General features: G+C 34.3%; 1 protein-coding gene across 2 annotated transcripts in view; it reads right to left on the bottom strand.

The window, feature by feature from the left end:
* Nucleotides 1-22,028, bottom strand: part of NLGN4X (neuroligin 4 X-linked) — a gene marked incomplete at both ends in the record, with an annotated part of 135,588 nt that overhangs the window by 9,679 nt on the left and 103,881 nt on the right. For both annotated transcript variants that reach the window (XM_084306533.1, XM_084306532.1), the window contains 2 exons: nt 98-887; nt 3,512-3,697. In XM_084306533.1, the coding sequence (XP_084162659.1) occupies nt 98-887; nt 3,512-3,697 (976 nt within the window). The remainder of the gene's footprint in view (nt 1-97; nt 888-3,511; nt 3,698-22,028) is intronic.

Raw genomic sequence — 22,028 nt, forward strand, 5'->3', positions numbered from 1 at the left:
GCTACGGCACAATCAGGGTTTGAGGCCATTGCTACAGAATGTTGACTAGCTTAGTAGTATGTTATCAACCGAAAGGAATGCTGAAGATCAGACTTACCCGGTTTTGGCGAAGTTCGTCCAATATGTCATAACTACGGCACTAAGCATGACATCATTCTTGGAAAAATTGCAATTGAAAAGTTCTGTTGGGCCAATCATAGGAATGCCAAACACATAAGGGACTTCATCACCATGAGCTGAATCAGCCCAACTTGGTTTCATTTCACTTTGGCAGTGGTGATAAAATGCATAGAAATATGTTGGAGATCCATACTGGGCATGAAGGTCAGCAGTGGCAACGGCAGGAGCAACCCACTGGTGGTCAGTAAAAAGAGCTACCAGGGTCTTCCGTCTTGTTTCAGGGTTTTCTTTGTCTGCCCAATCGGTGTACATGAATTTAATGGTCTCTCGCAGTGTATCTTTCCCTTCTGGATAACCATATAGATTGTCCACAAAATTGGAGACAGAAAAGTCAAAATCATTGGGGGAAACACCATCTTCATTGTCTACTATGCCATCCACAAATTTTAAGCCTTCCCCTTGATTCACACCCAGCATTATATCATAGTTAAGGAATTCTCCTTGCTCCATGAGAATCTGGGGGTCATCTGGAATCACGTCTCCATCTATCACAGGCCCAAAGGCAATGTGGTATGTGGCTGGAGTGATGGTCTGTTGAATGAGTTCTTTGTAGTTCTTATTTCGAAGGCATTCAACCAAATCAGTGGTATCCAGCATGTCACAGCCAACTTTATCTGCCAATATCCTAGTGTACTTGGCAGGCTGGTAGTTCACTGCCCAGCTGGACAGGGCTGTTCCACTCTGTATGATTGCCTTTTGGAACAAACCTGCAGGTGCAAATTGTTTAAATACAAACCAAGTTATATATTACAAAAAATAAACTAAACTAAAATAAAATAAAATAAAGTAAGGTAAAATAAAATAAAGTAAAATAAATAAAATAATCAGCATTCACTAAGAAAAGAATGTATTGATTATGCAATAACTAAAGGATGCATATTCTTATATTTCAATTCAGTTTCTATATGTTCTACTCACTGCTCCTTTTTAATAGTATATGTAATAGGCTACTAATTAAATTCTCTCTTGTTCTTGATGCTCACATACAGAAAACATGAAGGTTTCAGGTTACTGGTTCAAGAACAAAACTCATGTTTGTACTGCAGTTTTCTTGCATTTTTAATTCAAATGCTAGTCCCCTGGATTTAGCACAGTGGTAATCCCGTAAAAATTTCTTTAAAGGAATGGCAACTACAAGCAATCATATCCTCTTCACCATGTAAATGACTCTCATAAATGCACTCTTCAGTAGTTTAAAGGTCAAATGAAAATTACACACTCTCATTTCCTTCACAGAAGTTATGCATCATATAATTTGAAAAAATCTGCTCTGCTAAAATCAATTTAATAGGCTTGAACCTTCTCCTCTGACTTTTTTTTTCATTACCACCTGAGAGGGTGTATATATATATATATATATATATATATGTATACACACACACATAGTGTTAGTAATGCTTATATGGTGATTTAAAATGTTTGCATATTTTAGAAGAAAATAAGGCAAAATTGAATAGTTCTGGTTGTTTTATATTTTTATAATATTGAAAAGAAAAAAAAAAGACACAAGCTAAAGAGTTTCTTTGTGACACCAGAGCACTGCAGATCATGGAGCTTATTTCAGAATCAGACCCATCTTTTTCCAGGTAAGATAACTAAAATGGCCTATTGTATACTTAAACTAAAAAGCCTGAGCACCTTCTGCACATGGTTTCTACACTCAAGCTCTTGAAATACCGAAGACAGCAAGAGCTACAAAAATATTTGAAGACCTTCAAGCATTTACAGGGAAAGGGGGCTGTGGCCAATACACCTTTGTGATGACTGCTTACTGCACAGGATATAAAATTTCAGTAATGCAATTAGTTGATTTTTTTCATTATTCCATCTGCTTGCTTTTAGCAGGGATTACTCAACAGTTACTCACTTCACAGTATTGTATCAATTCCCTTAAATGTCAGAAATAATTCTATGTACTTTCAAATAGGATATGTTTACTAGCTACAAATGACTGCTATGGCTTAGACTTCTGCCATAGATTTCAATATGTTTGATTATAATAGGAGTAACATGAAGTTATAAATACAATACATATTTGTTTGTTTGTTTGTTTGTTTGTTTTTGGCAAGGTTTATGTAGCAGGGGGGCTGTAGGGGCAGACACTATAAGCAGAGTCCAGAAGCTGCCCCATATTAGATAAGAGCCAGTTCCAGCTTTTCCCACTTGGAAAAGGGACCCACCACTAGACAAAGTTGATCCAATAAGTGACACTGGTTGTGCCTTTTTAAGAGCATGTGTAAGAAAGGAAATTAGCTGCTGTGCCACAGCAGCTGGGATAGATGAGTGAGATAACATTGAGAGAGAGAGCCCTGCAGACACCAAGGTCAATGGAGGAGGAAGAGGAGGTGCTCCAGGCACCAGAGCAAAAGTTCATCTTCAATTCACGGAGGGACCAAGGTGAAGCAGGCTGGATGGGAGGGAAGGTGTTTTTAGTTTGCTTTTAGTTTCTCACTGCTGTAGTCTACTAAGAATAGAAAATAAATTATGTTAATCTCCCTGTGCTGAGCCTTGGTGAGTAATTTCCAGTGAACAGGAGCCCATATCTCAGCCCTTAAGCCATTTTTTCTTCATATTTTTTCACTCTCTTCCTTTCAGGACAGAGAGTGAGAGAGCAGTGAGAGAACATGGTTAGCCATCAGTGTAAAGCCATCACATTGGTCTTGTCTTTTATTCATTTTTTTGCAGAATTGGTCTTGCCAATAACAATCAGTACACTACTGTTGCTATATGTTCTTTGTTTGTTGTTGTTGTTGGTTGGTTGACTGTTTTCTGAGGGCAGAAATTCTGCAGCTTACCAAAAATCTTAAGAACTCTGTGTAGGAGCATGTACTACTTGTGGAGAGTTAAACATTTTTTCGTATGAAATTGAGTTATATTGTTATTTAGTAAGGAAAACATCTAAATACATGCTGGAAAGGTAGACAAGAATGTTTAAGAAATGAAAAATATCACTGCTCTGTTTAATTTTAAATACTTCATATTGTTTGATGGAAGATTCAGTGGAGACTGTTGATAAATCCAGAAAAATAATATATGGCCTGTGGCAGTTTTTTTGTGTGAAATTTCTACTACAAAAGCATGCATTTTTAATGTAAAATATTTGTGTTGATTAATACAAATGCAGAATACTGGATAGTAGGTATTTTACAAAAAATTACAGACATGGTGTCATTCTAATTCAGCCAACATGATTTGGCCATTTTCCTTAAATTATATAGATATGCATATATACACGTATATAAAGGTTTATTTTGTTTTAAAAGTGTACTGTTGATTTACAAAAGAATCATTTTACTGTTACTGAACTACGTTTTGCTCAGGAGATACTTACCTTCTGAATAGTGAGAGAGTGTCAGAAGACTGACACAGGAAGCTCCTGCCCCAGATCCAAAAATAGTAACTCTTTTTGGGTCTCCTCCAAAAGATCCAATATTTTCTTCAATCCAACGTAAAGCTTGGATTTGGTCAAGCAATCCGTAATTGCCTTTTGCAGCTTGGTCCCCAGTACTTAAAAAACCTGTAAGGAAAAAAGGGATAATTTTAGTTCAACCGAAAGAGTTAGCTACAAGGTAAACATATATTCTGAGCTCCCCTCTCCCCCTTTTTTGTAAAAAAAAGTTACAGTCCTAGTTGCATGTCTCCAGTGCAGGTTGAGGAAATCATTCTGTGTTGTTTGGTTTTGGTTTGTTTTGCCCTAATGCAGAGATAATGTTTGTGAAAGATCGTCATTTATTTTCTGAAATAATTATGTATCAATGAAAAAATATCTGAAGATTTTAAGCATTTGACAACTTCATGTGATTAAGGTATAAAAAATTGTAAATTGTTTTTATGCAAAGACTACGTACAGGAATAAGTGAGATAACAAGTCTTCCACTATGAACAATGCTCACTAACACACTAATTTAAATGCTTCTTAACATTGTCCAAAATTCTTCTGACCTATATAGCTCTATAAATTATTGTACTTGTGATATGTATGGACAAGCTCAGAAAAAGAATAAGGATGAAAAAAAATAGAAAAAGAATCAGGAAACAATGCAGGGAAAGAAAAATTACACTCAAATTTTTGCAACGGTTATTTATTAGGAAGATAGCAGATAAATTGTGAGCAATTCAGTTTTTGATCGAGATATTTTATCTGAACAAATCAGTTTTTGTTTCTTTCATTGGAAATTGCAGGAAGAACTGTGCTGCTATTTTTTGCTCCTGTACTGTGTTTATCAGATTTTAGAAACAAAGCATGACACATTTGCTGCCTGTCTTGCAACTTAGAACAAAATGACTGAGAGACTAGGACTGAGATTAATTTTTCTTTTCTGAAACCAGCTAACCTGAAATGTTATCCATGCCCATCATTCAGTCTAGACTTTGTGTTATGTTCAAATTACCACATCGAATCATGTACTTACACCCCTCTAACTCCCACAGACCTTTTCCTGTCAGACAATTGGAAGCCAGGAGTCTATTAGAATACCTTACAACACTAGAATACCTTACAACAATGTTTGCAGATGGACATTACTGATTTAGGTACCACTGGTAGTTGCTTGTCAAGTCAAAGAAGGAACTCACTGATATTTCCAAGCAAATTTTCATTTCAGGCAAATTTGCCAGAAGAGGGACCCAGGACTCAGGAGATCTGCAGTCCTGGAGCAGTTTGAAATTAAAGTGAGAAAGAGATTCACTGTCTGCAACCTTGAGACACCTTAGCCTTCCTGTTCCTAGCAAGGACTACAAGGGAGACCTGAAGTCCTAAGGAAAATAGACCTTGCACTACATTTGAACTCCTTTGGCAAATGGGAACAGATTTATTTGCACTGACTGTCTTTTTTTCAGTGACAAGAAGGGAGAAAATTCACAAGGTTGGATTAATTAAATGACTGAAAATGGAAGAAGTGGAAAAGAAGCAAAGGTGAACAAAAAGAAGAAACAGTTAGATGTGTCGGACATTCACAGATATATTTACACAATGTTTTCTGTGGTAAAATTTCTACAATGAGATGTAAATCCAGCCTCAAGATTTAAAAACAGTATCATATAAAGGATTAAATGTTAAATTTCAAATGCTATATAGACTACATTACACTATTGCATTTCTATGTGCAAGATTAGCCATTATTAAATAAAACTTACTATCTTGCATCCAGAAAATATTTTCTTCAGATTTAAATAGCAATTATTAATAGCTATTTAATGTCACAAAGTGTTTCATGAACTCATATGTATTTGATCTCATATTGTATTTTTCACAAAACGCTTACTTCAATTGCAGTAATATGAATCATACATTTATTACTAAATAGCATTTGATATGGCTTTCTCATTAAAAAAAATACCCTAGTAGTGGCAAGCATGGTGGTTAAAATAGCAATAACATGTTCTTTCTCATACCAATAGGGAAATGCAAACAAAAAAACAACAAATCCGTAATTGACCTTTTTGAAAAAAGGTCATGCCTTTATTTCATTTTTAGAGCTATCAAAGAATAACTTGCTTGCTGGATTTGTTGCTGCAGTTCACTGTAATGCTCTATAATATTTTACAATTAAGCCTTTATTCAATCAGAACTATGACCTCCCTGTGAGAAAGTGACTCTAGTAACCTTTAAAGCAGCATGGTAATTAATATTCAGAGCCTAACCACGTTTTACCTCTTATAGCAGCATCAAGCTGGTTGATCTTTGTGTTTTTGAATTCCTTCCAAATGTTCTGAAAGGTGACTGAGTAAAATTGCAGTCAGTGAATATCTGATGTTAGACAAATTAAGATTTTTTTTTGTTTTGTTTTCACAGTTCTCTGCTGATTCTCATTAATTACAAGAGCAAATTTTCTTAATTTCTAAACTAATCATCAAAGCAAAGTGTCAGCCCCACATGACACAAACTGAATTTATAAATCTGTCTTTTCTTTATGAGTATATATTTTATTTCATGCTCTGAGTACTAGATCAAAATATTTATTCAATGCTATTTCAAGAATTTCAGGCAAGAAGTAACTATTCATCAAGAAATACACAACACTAACAACTTTTTGTTTTTATTTTATTTTCCTGTAGCCACTGTGAAGATTTCAGAATAGCTTCTTCATGTGTCACTATAAAATCCTAAACAAACAGGAAGGAAGCTTTGCTTTGATATACTCTGTGTCTGATAAGTATATGATTTTAAGTGAAATAAGAATATTTTCCATTTTACTGTACAGAGTGATTCAAAGGATAGCCTGTGAAATGAAAATCCATAGATAAGGTTTTAATAGAATATGGAAGTCCACTGTCCTAGTGCAACAAAGAAAGGATGTCGTTGAATATGTACAACAAAAATCTTCCTTCCTTCCTTCCTTCCTTCCTTCCTTCCTTCCTTCCTTCCTTCCTTCCTTCCTTCCTTCCTTCCTTCCTTCCTTCCTTCCTTCCTTCCTTCCTTCCTTCCTTCCTTCCTTCCTTCCTTCCTTCCTTCCTTCCTTCCTTCCTTCCTTCCTTCCTTCCTTCCTTCCTTCCCTTTCTTTCCTTTTATTTTTCCCTTTTTTTTTCCTTTTTTTTTTTTTTTTTTTTTCCCCCACCACATAATGACACAGAAAGGCATTTATAGTAATATTTAGTTCTTGACTTTATAAATCTGTTTTCCATTAAATAATGGTTTGGAAGGCCACCTACATGGATCTTCCATTGCCTAATGCCTTGAACAACAATAGCTAAAAAAAAAAAAAAAAAAAAAAAAAAAAGAGATGTGAACATAACCCATGTGTGTGAAAGAAATGACCCAAACTCTTTTAGGTCATTTGCCCCAAACTGAGGCCCTCTTGCAGAGGGCAAGATGACCATCAGCTGAACTGAGCTGCAACCAGGGAATTAGAGTCTTTTAAAGCAAAGTAAAATCAGCCTGTAAAAAAATACAAAAGAAGTGTGAAAATTTTTAAAGTTAGGGAGAGAAAAGTGAGAGGAAGACAACACCTGAACATTTTGACAATGCAAGAAGTTGGTCCCTGGCATCACAACCTTTGTACAGCCCAAACAGAATACCCCCTCCATGGGGAACCTGTGCCCAGCCAGGGGTCATCCCTGTGGGGCAGTTTGCAGTGACATCCTTGGGGCATGTGGGACCTTGTATTTCCTCAAGTGGGTTGAGGGGTGGTTGGGAGCAACAGAAGCTCTGACAGACAGACTGCTGAAGCAGTCACATGTTCCACACAGAGACTGGCGGACCCCCAGTGTTGGTAGGTCCTTGGGCCTAATTCAAATCAAATCAATTTGATGTCTGGCTGAAAGCCTACATTTCAACTGTGCTTGTTCCTCCATTGATTTCTTGTCCTTCCCTTCCTTTTTTTTTTTTTTTTCCTCCCCACCTGAAACAGTATTAACAGAATACTAGACACTGAGCTACTTATCTGTGTCCAAATTTTTCTCTTGCTTCCTTACTCATCCCTTCCACTTAGTCAGAAATGACATTTGAATTCCAATGTCAACACCAGCTGCAAATAAAGGATTCTATAACAAAGGCATATGTGCTGAAAGTAAGTTGCCTACTCGAAGTGATGAACAGCGGTAGCAACTATTAAGAACACTTGTACTCTACTATATATTTCAAGTACTTTTACTTCATTACTTTTACTTTCTCAGTTTAAATATGAGCTGCTCTATGATTATTTTGTTCTCATGTTTCAATTTTCTATTTGGTATATATAACTACATGGGCACAAATATCATTCTCTGTGGTCCATGCCATGATGTAATAGATTATAAGTTGTTAGAAAACTAAGAGGAAGCTAGGAAAACTAGAAATGAAAAAGACTGCACTGTTGTGTTTGTTTTTTTCTTTTCTTCCCCATTCCCCCCCCCCCCCCCCCCCCCCCGGGTTGTGCTCTTTGGTAACTTTTTTTATTAGAAACAGACAAACAAGCAAACAAAATCATTTTCTCTAGTTACTCTTGGGATAGTTTGTTTGTTATCTTTGTTTTATGTGTGTGTGTTATAAATTTGTTTCCTAATGGTTAGTTTAAAATCTCCTAGTACAAATAGACAGGGTTGATTTGGTGTGTGAAAGACGGTATTTTCAAAGTGTTTTGAAATCCTATAAAAATTTACAAATATAATTCAGTACCGGAAAATTACACCAACTTTTTTAGGACTAAAAATAAAATTAAAAAAAAAAAATCATAAAGCAGGAAGGTAACCATTTTTTTATATATTTTTTCTTTACATACAGGGCAAACATATAAATAAGGGAAGAATAAACATTATTCTATCGCACGTTTTAGTAGCTACTACAAAAAATTTTAGAAGTGCATCTTAAAATAAGGTACACTCTTCAGTGCAAATGAAGTACCTTTGTTTCCTCATTTTCCCTTAATATATTTTCTTAAAAACAAAATATTTAGTTTCTGAGCTGATGACACGGCCCTTACAGAAAAGCTTGTGTTAAAGTTAACAAGATGCATTGAACAGCCAAGATATCATACTGAAAAATTAATCGTCAGGAAACCTGTAAAAAATAAATGTTAGTGCACTTTGATTTATTTTTCTGCTTCTTTCTAAATCTCTGTTATATTGTCTAATTTTAAATGTATTCTGTCCATATGCCTCTTCACAACTGCTGCCCAGACCTGTATAGCCTACTACAATTTATTTGGCAGGCAAAAATCTCACAAAAATAATTGATTTGTATAACATCTGATCAGAAATATGGCATAAGCAATATAAGTAAGATTCAAGAAAATATGGTTTGAAGCATAATCATTTCTTTTTGTTTGTTTTGTTTTGTTTAAATTTTTTAATTGCCAGGGTAGGACATTTTTAAAGCAAAGAGTAATCAGCAAACATACAGCAGGGTCTTCATGTTTTCTAATAGCTTTTTACTGTACACGTTTACCACTGTAAAAGTGTACTTGCTGAGTTCAGATATTAAAATCTTCAAATATGAAATGAAATTCATTGGGTATTACTGAGTACACAGAGACCACAGTCAGTACAGGAAGTCCCTGAGATACAAATAGTTGGAAACTAGGAGAGTATTAGAGGAAATTTTCATATATGTTTATGCCATGCTTACCCTTCCTGATCTATCCCCAAGCATTCCAAACAGATTTTGGGGACAAGATGCTTAGCTAGATGTCAAAACAATTTATTTTAATTTTCAGCAACTCAGGCTCTCAGGTATGGCCTGCTACTCTAAAGTAGCAGAAATAAATTTATATCTGCTAAGGCTACTTACCCTGCCCAGTTCCAGATAAGACACATTTAAATTTTAGCTCCAGATATGATGAGCAATAAGAAAATTGTAGTGAATAATAATAATAATAATAATAATAATAATAATAATAATAATAATAAACAACTTATAGATTCCATATTAAGATAGTAAATTGTGTTAATACGTATTGTAACGTCTTTAACCCAGTTTTCTAACTCAGGCCTAAGCATGAGAACAGTCTTTTATGATTCTATCTTGATGGATTCTTTCAAATTACTTCTATTGTGAAGACAAAAACATTACTACAAACAGTACAAAAGAATAAATCAGAGAGAAGGTGAAGTGAGAATATATTCTTTGTTTCTATACTGCTTTAGTACTGAAGTCTAAAGTGTGTTCTTTACAATTTAGGAGAAAATCCAGCCTTAAATCCATAAAAACCTTTTGAATATATCCTGAATCTCATATGTTTATAAGAACACTTAGGGGGAAAACAATAACAAAAAACAATAGGATGCATATTAGTAAGATTAAAAACCTGTTTTTATACATATTTATAAGCAGTGAAAAGCTTATTAGCATAAATTTATCAAAGTAGTAGGGAGGTCAAAAGTTTCCTTCAGTTAAGCTATTATGATATTTCTACTATAACATACTTTTAATGAATCCAATTAAAATTTGTAAATGACACTTAACTGTTTTTAAATTTGCCTTGTTCAGTATAAAATGCTCTGAAACTATTGTGCAATGAGGTTAGGCTAATGTAGATTATCTAAAGTATTGAACATTGAAAGATATATTCAAGATTGAAGATATATTCAACATTCAATTCTATTGTCTTTTTTTCACGGTAAATAGCAATAACTCTATAAGAAATGCCACTAGAAAAGCTTTTGTCAACTGTTCTGGTTGTAGATTATTATTACTTTTTTTTTTTTTTTTTTAATATTAAATAAAGATGAAAGCAATAAACACTGCAGAATGCATTTATTGGTCTATTGTATTCTCAGTAACTACTTCTCCATATGCTCGCAGGTTAAGCTTGTCATTAAACTAAATAGTCATTAAAAATAATATAATAAATGTCATTAAACAATATCACAGTAACCAGATTAAAAAATATATAATAATAATAATAAATAATAATAATAATAAAAAGTTGTGGGTCTTGGAAGAACAATTAACAAGTGTCTGGTGTAGTCCATCAAAATATGTTTTGAAAATTGGTCTAAATAGTCAAATCCAAAGTCACTCAACAACAAGATGAAAGTACTTTGTGTATAGAAAACCAATTGAATGAGACAGCCTGGCCAGCAGCCAAGGGCCCACGCAGCTGCTTGCTCAGTTACCCCCAACCAACCAGCAGGACACAGGGAGAAAATACAATACACTTTATGTGAAATAAAGCAAGATAATCTGTGGGTTGGGATAAAAACAATTTAATAGATGAAGAGAAAAAGACAGCCAAAGCAAAGAGCATCACTCACTACCCCCCCACAGGCAGACTGATGCCTAGACAGTCTCAAAACAAGGGCTACTTCGGAAGCCAGACCCACCCTGCTTCTTCCTCTGCCTCCATTACTGCTGAGCATGATGTTATATCATGAAATACCCCTTTAGACAACTTGGATCACCTATCCTGTCTGTGTCCCTTTCCTATCTCTTTCCCACCCCAAAGTTGCAGAGGACAGAGTGGGAAAAATAGAAAGCTATGTCCCTGTGTAAGCACTGTTTGACAACAGCCAAGGCATTGGTGTGCTATCATCAGTGTCTTAGCTATAAAATCATAAGACAGCAACAGAATGGCTGCTATGAAGAAATTTAACTCATCCCACACAGACACAGTACTTTACTCCACACTTATAGCACAAAGCTCCATTTCTAAAGCATCTGATTGTTTTTTAGACATTCCTATTTTACCAAGAAAAGTTCTTCTGTAGGACTGTGAAAGCTGGAAATACTTTTTTGTTACTAGTAAATACAGATGGAACCTACATGAAACTGATTGAATTAATATACTTTTGATTCTTTTCAACTAAATGATCAATATCAAATGAAAAAAAATATATATATATGTATTTAGCTGTTCATCAATATCAGAGAAAACCTTAAAGGACACAGGGTAGAAATGTTAATTAATGTTAATTAAATAATAATTTATTAATGTAAATTAAGGAATGTAACTTATTGTAAAAACTAAGCAAAGACAATAAATGACCAAAAAGTTAACCTGCCTGTCATAAATGTCAACCATCTGTAAAAACAGCAAAATAATTTTATCTTTAATTACCAGATTGAAAAGATTGGGATTGTTTGAATAAAAGGATAACAGATTAGTTTTAATTTTTCTTGCTAGGAAAAACAACAGCGGAGGAAGAATATAAACATTCTCTCTCTCTCTCTATATATATACATATATATCTATATATAAACACACACACACTGTAATCCATATAATATATATACCATAATATATATAACATAATTATGTGTAAAATATATATTGGCATTGTATACAAAATATTTAGAAGTGTCCTGGTTTTGGCTAGGATAGATTTAATTTTCCTCCTAGCAGTTGGTATGTTGCTATGTTTTGTATTTAGGATCAGAATAATGTTGATAACACACTGATATTTTAGTTGTTGCAGAACAGTGCTTACACTAAGCCAAGAACCTTTCAGCTTCCTTCTCAGTCCTTCCAGTGAACATGTTGGCCATGCAGCAGGAGCTGGGAGGGTACAGACCCGGAACAGCTGACCCAAACTGGCCAAAGGAGCGTTCCATACCATCTGACGTCATTAATGGCTGGGGTGGGGGTTGGGAATGGACTGGGCATTGGTCATCGGGTGGCGAGCAATTGCATTGTGAATCACTTGTTTTGTACACATTACCAATACTATTATCATTATTATTTTCCTTTATTTTCTATCCTAATAAACTGCCTCTATCTCAACCCACAGGGTTAATTTAATTAATTAATTTATTTTTTTCAATTCTCTCCCCCATCTGCGGTGGCAGGGGGTGAGGGGTTATGTAGGCAGGAGCGAATGGCTGAATGGAGTGGTACTTAGCTGCCGGCTGGGTTAAACCATGTTAAATCAGTGTGGTAATGATAAATAAGTGCTCACCACTTTGAGAACTTCATAGATTTTTTGTTTGTTTGTTTTTCTTAGTATTGAAAAAAAGGAAGGGAAGAAATAAAAAGGGAAAGAAAGTCTACCCAAGTGGCCCTCCAGTGACACCTGTTGGCAATTTAGGCAATAGTCACCACTAGTAGTCACCTTCTTTTGACTTTTTATTTTTTTATGTCGTAGTCATTTCTCCAGTAAGAATACTGCTCTTTGATGTCTTAACTAATAGTTGAATGGCAACTAACAACACCAAAAGTGTTTTTTGCCTTGAGTGAATTTGGTGCTGTCAGGGCAGATGTACATTATTGTAACAGATAGCATTGAACCCATTGAGCTTTTTGCAGGGGTATGAGCTGAGTGTAAGGATTCAATGGATGACAAAAATCTGGAGGTAGGTTAATGTTCTTACTTTGCTCTGGCACTACAGAGGGAAAAGTTGTGCAGAACAAAATAAATATGGCAAGAGTCACTTCAGTTCGGGATTAATTATGGCCTCTTGAATAATTAATATCCAGGTGTCTATAACACCCCTGGCACTGCCCTAGGAATGTACAGATCGGCATCCTTGGAACATTCAGAATAGATGATCTGTGAAAAATCTTCAGTGATCAAAAAGGCCTCAAAAATGACTCAGTGGTGTGCAGGTGGCTGGCATGAATTTTGGCTTCCAGCTGGATGATCTGATATCAGAGTGGCCTTATTATCAATAGGAGTACAAAGGTCATTATGATTTTGTGCCCCATTTACAACACATATCCCTGAAAGGAAGATTAATTTTTATGTGTCAGTATTCATATTTTTCTTGTCTGACTCACTTTGAGCTAGGACTGAATACATAATTGGAAGAAGGAATGCAGCGAAACACTGGAAAGCAGAGGAGAAACCTATATTGACTAACAACACAATAGACATCTCAATGAAAATAATATAAAATAATAAAATGAAATATTTACATTTGTTTACAACTTGTAATGGACAACTTGTAGAGGCAAGTAATTTCTAAAAACTGACAGAAGGACTATGCCAAAAAAAAAAAAAAGAAAGCAGCAGCTGATAAAATATGCAAACCCTTCTCCTAATAGCCAACGTGACTTCATTCATCCATTTTAAAAGCCTATGTGCTTTCAAATGGCAGCCTTCTCATGAGGATTGACCACTTGGAAAAGGGTGATGGTTAACAACTGATCATTAGCAGTGGTCTCACTTTTCTTCTGGTCCGATACTCTTAAGTACCATTCTCAGTTGCAAGAAGCAGACAAAGAATTAGCTCAACGGGTTGTGTCTCTTTCTGTTGTTATCCAGGTATAAATTCCTTCTCCTAAACTAGCAACAGTACACAACACTTAGTTTAGATTATAAAACTGAAAATATTTGTTGTGTTTATTTTTTTGTTTGTTTGTTTCTTTTCTCTAGAGATATTAAAAGATAACAGTGTATTTTACATTTAGAACATAGAATAATAACTTCAATTCAAATACTATTAAAAGTAAATTTATGCTTTCCCCCCTCCTATTATTATTATTATTAGCCCATGAAAGACATACACCAATTTTTAGGCTATAGGATACAGAGTAAAATATCTATTTTTACCTATATCAGAATGGAATTAACTATGTCAAGTAGAAGAACAAAAACTCATTTTCCAAGTAGAAATATTTTTTCATAATGGCTTGTTTCAGAGTTTAGGGCTTTAAAGGAGTATAACTGTATTGCTGTCTCTAAAAATAGCAAGTATACGCACTTTACGTGCAACTGCTGTTTAACCATTACATTGAGAAACAAAGACTTCATGACTTTAACCACAAACAAAGCACCTCACATAGGTGTATTTCATATATCTATCAGTTGTGCAATTGTTTGCAGCTGCTGCTTGCTTCCTTTCTTAAGCTTACGGAAGAGCATGCTTGCAAACACAGAACTGGAATGTGACAATTGTACCTGGCCCATTGCACCAGCTATAATTCACTCAGCGACATTTGAAAGCCAGAAGATATTACACTGGTGACAGTTCATCTATGATGAAAAAAACGTCTGAGTTAACCCTTCTTCTTTTAGGAAAGCAATTTTATGTTTGTAATGTTCAGATGACACTTCAGCCTAAAGGTTGGACACTCATCAATATCCCATATGGGGTGCATCAGTTGGTTATAGATCAATTTTAGACATTGTCTTCCTAAGTATTCTTTAAACAGTGTTGAAGTAAAATTTGTTGGCTTACCAACTCATTGTTGGTAAGCACAGAAAACAAAGTACATACGGTACTGAGAGAAAACCTAAATCAATTCTTTGTGCAAATAAAGCACTTGCACTACTTCTTTACCTTCCATTGTGATTTTAATTTCCTACATTTTTCTACTAGTAAGTGAAACATAATTCATAAAAATATATTTTGTGTCATAAATAACTTTATATTTAGGCTCACAAAAAAGTAGAGTTTTTCATGATGCGGAGTGTTGTGAATTTGTAAATCATTAGACCACCAATACACAATTTTAAATAATGAAGTGTAAAAAATGAACAGGAATGTTGCAGTACTTTAATGCTAACAAACACTTGCTCTGAGAAACTAACTATATTTGACTTTATTTTATATATATATTTATATAATCTCTTGCATTATTTATTTGTAGTGCATGTTTGTAGACACAGTATTGTGTCAACAACCTATAAACTATGTAGCATGCTATTCTGAAAGCTTGTATAACATGCAGTAGGATTTTCTGAGGAATTAGACAAATGGGCTCTGTTGATAATATTTGACTAGAATCGGTAACATCCCTAACACTCTGAAAAATGCTTAACTCCTTGACAAAACACTAAGGAAAGGAACTGGGGAGAAATGAGTCTAACTTTCTGTTCACTAGTCTGACTGTGACTAATTGTTGACAAAATGTTTAGTAAAATTTCTAGGAGCCAAAAGTAAAGTTGAAAAGTGAGACTATTATTAAGTCTTTTCGTGCTATATACTCTGTTTAAATCTTGTAAAAATGATTAATAAGCATACTATACAGTCCCCTTTGAGAAAGACATAGAACAAATGGTTTCTAACCAGTGTAAATGATTTGTTACTTTTTATCTTAATCACTAATTTTTGGTACTAAGTGCTCTCTTAAAATGAAATTTTTAAGATACATTGTGACATCTAAAAGGTCTGCTAAAGAACTTAGTTAAGTGGATCTAGACAAGGTGTCCCACTTAAACAAAATCATGCAGTATTAAAGATGAAAATTACATAGAAAATATATAACCTTAAAATTTATATTTTATGCTGGAGGATATTGGAATATGGTAATGATAATTTTCCTTTGGCATCAGCTTTTAGTAAAAGCTTGAACTAAAACAAAACACTTTCTGGCCTTTTGAGTTTTCATTCCTTTGTAACATGCTTGATAAAATGGTTAAAGTTGCTTTGCATCTATCAAAGCTAATTGGTACATGAGACTGCAAAGGTAATGAGTACTATTGCTGAAGTTACCAAAATAGCTATATTCAGGGGGATGACATTTGGGTATACATAATCTTTTTCACCACAAGTCTTGTTGACATTCAAGGATGTTTCTCAGGTGTCTGTATGGCAAAGTTAGACACTACCACTGCTTATTTTGCACAAGGTACACAATCTGAGGTATGACACATTCTTTTTCTGAGTTACGGGGCCCCCAGAAATCACCCCAGTTGTGGTTCCACAGAAAGGAGTGACATTGCCATAGTCTACCAACCCTTACATGCTTGTTATGTGTTGTTGACATGAGGACTGTTCTGTCTGAGGGGTCTAATAAGCAGTTTCAGAAATGGCTAAAAGGAGTTTGTTTCAAAAAGATAAAAATGTAAAAATGTACTTCTGTTTCCATCTACCGTTCAAAACAAAGCTTTAGAAGGCTTGACTCAGATCAAGTAATATTTCTGGAATTACATGAACAGATTTCTAAAACTCCTAGTAATGTAATCATTATATATTATTGTAATGTCTACTGATAGGAGAAAGTCCTATTTGCAAATATACCTTCTTTATTTCAAAAGAAACTTTTGGCAAAATTTTCTGCTCTGAAAGTTTGACACTGAAATCCACAGAATTTATTAAAATAGATTGTCTCAGACTAGTTTTGTAAATCATGAATCCCCTGTGAGAAATCAATGGATTTAAATAATGTGTCTCAGCATTCACAGTTCTAACAAAGTGAACCAAATCAATTCTGCTGAACATTCACATACATGGAATATTCTGAATTAGCTTTTCTAAGGATGCATTTACCATGACTGTAGAGTCATGTTCCACAATTACTATTCTTAAAAATATAAAAGAAAGAAAAAATTTAAAAAAAAAAATAAAAGAGGGCAGGAGGGCAGTGAAGGGGTAAAGGAAGTATAAACACCTTCATCCCTTCATCATTTCCACAGCCTCTTGTACTCATACTTTGTTGTTATTGTTGCTAATGGAGTTTAGTCAAAAATAATGCAAGTAATTTGGCTTGTATAACTTTCTTGCGCTAGTTGTGCTTACTGCTTCCTTCTAGCATTTAAATCCAGAAGTATTTATATACTTCTAGTATATAAACCCAAACTTGTCTTTGGAAGTGGAATTACTCATTTTTAAAACTATAATTATAGGGGCTAACAATAATGAATCATTACTCTCTATTTTTTTTTCTCCATTTTTTTTTTCCAAATATTCATTCAAATATTCTGATTTTTGTGAAACTACTGCAAATCATCCAGTGATATCCCCTGCTTCCAGACCGATATCACACACTGTTGTTGTGTATAAAGCAACATATTCCAGAAACACAGTCCCTGATGAGGTGCTAGAGGATATTCACAGTAGTACTGAGAATTTGTCTTCTCAAACAGAGATGTGAAGAGTAGGAGGATCCCACTCATACAGGCAAACTTTTGCAAAGGAATATTAATCTTGATAAATTCTTCCATAGTTATTGGGTAGAAATAGAGAAAGGGGGAAAAAAAAGAAATCCTAGAAGGTAAATTAAAACACTGATGTTGCACTCTTGCTTTCAGCTGCCACTGGAGGAGTCTATCTTGACACTTACATGAGAAGCAGTTTAATGGGACTAATCTCTTGCTAGTACACCTAGCAAGTGTGAATGCCTAGTGAAGCAGGTGGGATGGGAATCATATTCCAATACAGCAAGGTGACGGTGAAAGACAAGGGAAGGAGGTGACCACTTACTTCTCTTTAAAGAAACTAGCAGGGAGATAGAAATTTTGGAAATTCCTCTTGGGAAGTAGCACGGGTCAGAAGACCTGAAAGACTGTTGGGGTTATGCAAGGCTCTCAGAGCAATTAAAATGCTTCTCAAAACTACAGTATTTCACAGCCCAATTTGTCCTACCACTTATTTTATAAAGATGAGGCATGACTGAAACAAAAGTCTGTAATTTAACTAGGTTACAAAAGTGAAAATGTTTATTTCCTGTCATTGTTCTGTTTATTTTGTTGTTTTTGTTTGTTTGTTTTTCAGTTTATTTAATACAGTAAAAAGTTAAGAAAATCCTGAAAGGATATAAAGTATACAGAAGAGAAAAAAATTGTTTCTGGATTTATACATACACACTTTAAGAAATTACAACTACATGGACTTTTTTATTTCTATTTTATATTACTTTATGTATGAAACAGAGGTTATCTGGGGGTAAAAAGAAAAAAAAAAAAGTCAGAAACTATTCTGTATTCATTAAAAAAATTATAATTTTCTACTTGTTTTTAACCAAAGCATATAACAGAAATAATTGTTCCTTTATAAACCATTTCTGAAGAATATAAATTCATCTTCTTTAGCCCTGACTAAGCTTGTTGCGCTGGTTTCTACAGAAAACTTTCTGCAGAATTCTCCAGGAATTCATAGCATCAAGAAAAGAGAGAAAAATTATATGAACATACTGTCATGATTCAAGAATACAATTCTAAAATAGCTCTCAGTTATATGTAAGTTAACAAAAAAGAGGTTAGCATTAACTGCAATAAGAGCACATTCACTTCGTATTTGTTGTCCCTATACTATTGCTCAGCAGAAGGATAATTCTGATAATAGAGTGTTAAGTATTAAAAAAAAAAAAAAAAAGTAAGTTTGTTTTCATATTTAGATATCCAGAACAACTGTTTGTTTCTGAATGTCTAAATAAAGCATTATTGGGTATAAAAATATTTCATGAATGAAAAGAATCAAAGGCGAGAACAACTTTGTACCAAAGTGTCTTCTTGTTATGCTACTAGAGACAAACACAAAGGATATTCTAATATTGATGCTTTACTATGTTTAAAGTGTTTTTTTTATTATTATTATTATTTATTATTATTATTGTAAATCTGTTATTTATCTTTTATTAAGAAAATATTTTTACTTCACTTTATCCTTAAGAAAATGTAAACAAGTAGTTTATTATTTTGCAGTATGTGCCTATTAAAATGATTATTTATTTACTCTAATATTTTACTACTAAAATTGAATGATTTTGTTGCCTAGATACAGAACAGAAGGTTACTTTATATAACTAATACACATTGGCTAACAGCAGTCACAGACAAAAAATTATTTATTCTACTATCTTTCCATTTCTTTCCCTTTTATTTCTTACTATCACTTTATATGAAAACATTCTTACAGAAGATATCTACAATCTTAGATGGATTTTATGGTCTTTTTTTAACATTCAAAGCACTTCACCACCCTATTTTGTAAATGAACTATTATTCTCATTCACTAGATTTGTGGATAAAGAGGGTGATTAACTATGGAATTCACCATCTCTAACTTTTCTTATTGCTATAGTTATATTTAGATGTAAGTATGACTTAAAATGTCTTTCCCAAAAAAAACACTAAATTGTTTTAAGATCTATTTTCAAACGTACATCATGTCTCGTTCAAAAGAATGAAATATAATAAAATGAAATATAATAGAAGAATTAATTATTTCAAATATGCATTTGGGAAACTACATAATGTCCTAGTGGTATTATGAAGAAATTGTAATTCTCTCTCTCTCTTTCTCTCTTTTTTTTTTTTTTTAATTTGAACTCTATTTTTGTTGTTGTTGTTCTATGTGTGTTTTTAATACATATTGGCCTCCAGAACATCACTGGTAGTTTTATGAATGTATATAAATACACATATGTGTATATAAATATATGCATTTAGTGTTCATTGAGTAACAATGAACACGTATAAGCAGGTTCACACGACTTTGAGTGATGAACTGGCTCAATGGTAGAATTCAGAGAGTTGTAGTGAATGCAGCTGGTGATAATACATGGTGATCACCAACTACATTTATCAATGATTTGGACAAGGAGTGGAATGCAGTAAGTTTGCTGATGATACTGAACTGGGAGATGCTGTTGACTCTCTGGAGGGATGAGAGGCCTTGCAGAGGGATCTAGATAGACTGAAGCACTGGAAAAGCATCAACGGCAAGAAGATCAACCAAAGAAAATAACATGTTCTGCACATGTGATGGAATAATGCCAGACACAAATACAGACTGGGAGACAAGTGGCTGGAGAGCAGCTCAGCAGAAAAAGGTCTAGGGGTGCTGGTTGACAGTAGGTTTAATATGAGTCAACAGTGTGCCCTGGCAGTCAAGAGGGCAAATTATTTTTGAATGTATTAAACATCCTCCCCCCCCCCACAAAAAAAAAAAAAAAAAAAATAAAAAATGTATGTTAAGGTACTTGAAATGCTCCAGAGAAGGGCAAAATGCTGGTAAAAGTGCTGGAAGGCATGTTCTATGAGGAGAGGCTGAGGACACTTGTGTTGTCTACTCTGAAGAAAAGAAAGCTAAGGGGAAGAGACTCAATGCTCTCTTCCCCCGCTCAACAGGAAAGTGTAGAGGGAGCTGCTGGTCTCCTGGTAACCAATGACAGGATGCGCAAAGCTGTACCAGGCAAGGTTCAGACTGGACATTAGGAAAAAATTATTTACCACGAGGGTGCTCAAACACTGGAACAGGATTCCTAGAGAGGTGGTTGGTGTCCCATACCTGTCAGTGTCCTAGAAGTATTTAGACAATGCCTTTAATAATATGCTTTAACTTTTGTTTATCCCTTAGGTGGTCAGGCAATTGGACTTGATCTTGAAGTTGACTTCCAGCTGAACTCTTCTCTTCTCTTCTCTTCTCTTCTCTTCTCTTCTCTTCTCTTCTCTTCTCTTCTCTTCTCTTCTCTTCTCTTCTCTTCTCTTCTCTTCTCTTCTCTTCTCTTCTCTTCTCTTCTCTTCTCTTCTCTTCTCTTCTCTTCTCTTCTCTTCTCTTCTCTTCTCTTCTCTTCTCTTCTCTTCTCTTCTCTTCTCTCTGCTCTGTCTTTTTTTTTTTTTTTTTTTTTTTTTTTTTTTAAGATTTCATCCCTTTGAGTCATCTTTATTGCTAGGAAAAGACATAAGAAAAACAACACTAAACTGACAGAAGGTTGCAGACCCTAGTCTCTGGACTGTAGTTGGTTTGTTTTGGTTTTCCCATGGGAATTTAAAAAGCAATAAAAATTTAATCTAAATAATACTAATAATAACAATTAATGTTCCCTCCTCTAAATGCTTTATTCATTCAGGGAAATCAATTTCTTTTGCCTCTTCAATTTCTGGATCCATCATTTTCCCAGTCTGCATGAATACTTAGTTTACCAAAAAAGTCTACCATAACTCAGAATATCTCCTTTGGGACTGAGCAAGTCTATAAAATAGGTTTCCCAAAACTTGGGTGAATACTACCAGAGTATGATGCAAAATGACCACTTTGATATGCTGCCTTCCCCTCCATGCAAGTCAGCATGGTTCCCAAGAAGACAGATTTCAATGCCATCTTGTAGGGCAGTTGCTTTGCCTAAACTTAGGAGAAAACTATATTGGAAAAAGTAAATTTTTCTTAAGTTTGTCAGAGCTGCCTATCTGTCTCCACTGATTGCACTGTTAATTCAACCATTTATTTTTGTAGAATAGACTAATGATGGAGTCAGACATCTATAAGATTCATAAAAATAGTGTCTGAATTGAACACCTGAGCAAGAACAAGCAACTTAAGGTTCCATCTGCCAAATAAACATCTCAACATCTCCACAAAAATATAGAATAATCTCTCCAGAGATAGCTTGCAAAACTGTTTACTACAAAATATTTTGTCAAAAGTGAACTTGCTGAATATTTTCAGGAAGCCTATCTTTTAAATTCACATCTCTCTAAGATAGAGGCTTTGTTTTTGCATGGCTAATTTATATATAGTACATGAGTAAAGGTGAAACTTTTGGTGGTAGTTGGCATTTACCTAAGAATAGAACATTTAAAGCATCCTGGATATTGTGAATGTTCTTCTATGTGAGTCGTTGAGTTGTTTGTTGTCATTTGCTCTATTTGTGGCATTATGTAAAGAGAAAATTTGATTACGTGCTACTTTGAAATGAAAGTGATGACTCACAAACACTATTTGTCTGTTTATGACAAGAAGTCTTTGTACTAATATTCTTAAGGAAGATATCAGAGCTCCCAACAGGATGCAGAATTTTTATGGTGCTTTCTTCATTCTCTAACTATTT

This window comes from Netta rufina, assembly GCF_964035555.1.
Source record: "Netta rufina genome assembly, chromosome: 1".
Taxonomy (NCBI): Eukaryota; Metazoa; Chordata; class Aves; order Anseriformes; family Anatidae; genus Netta; species Netta rufina.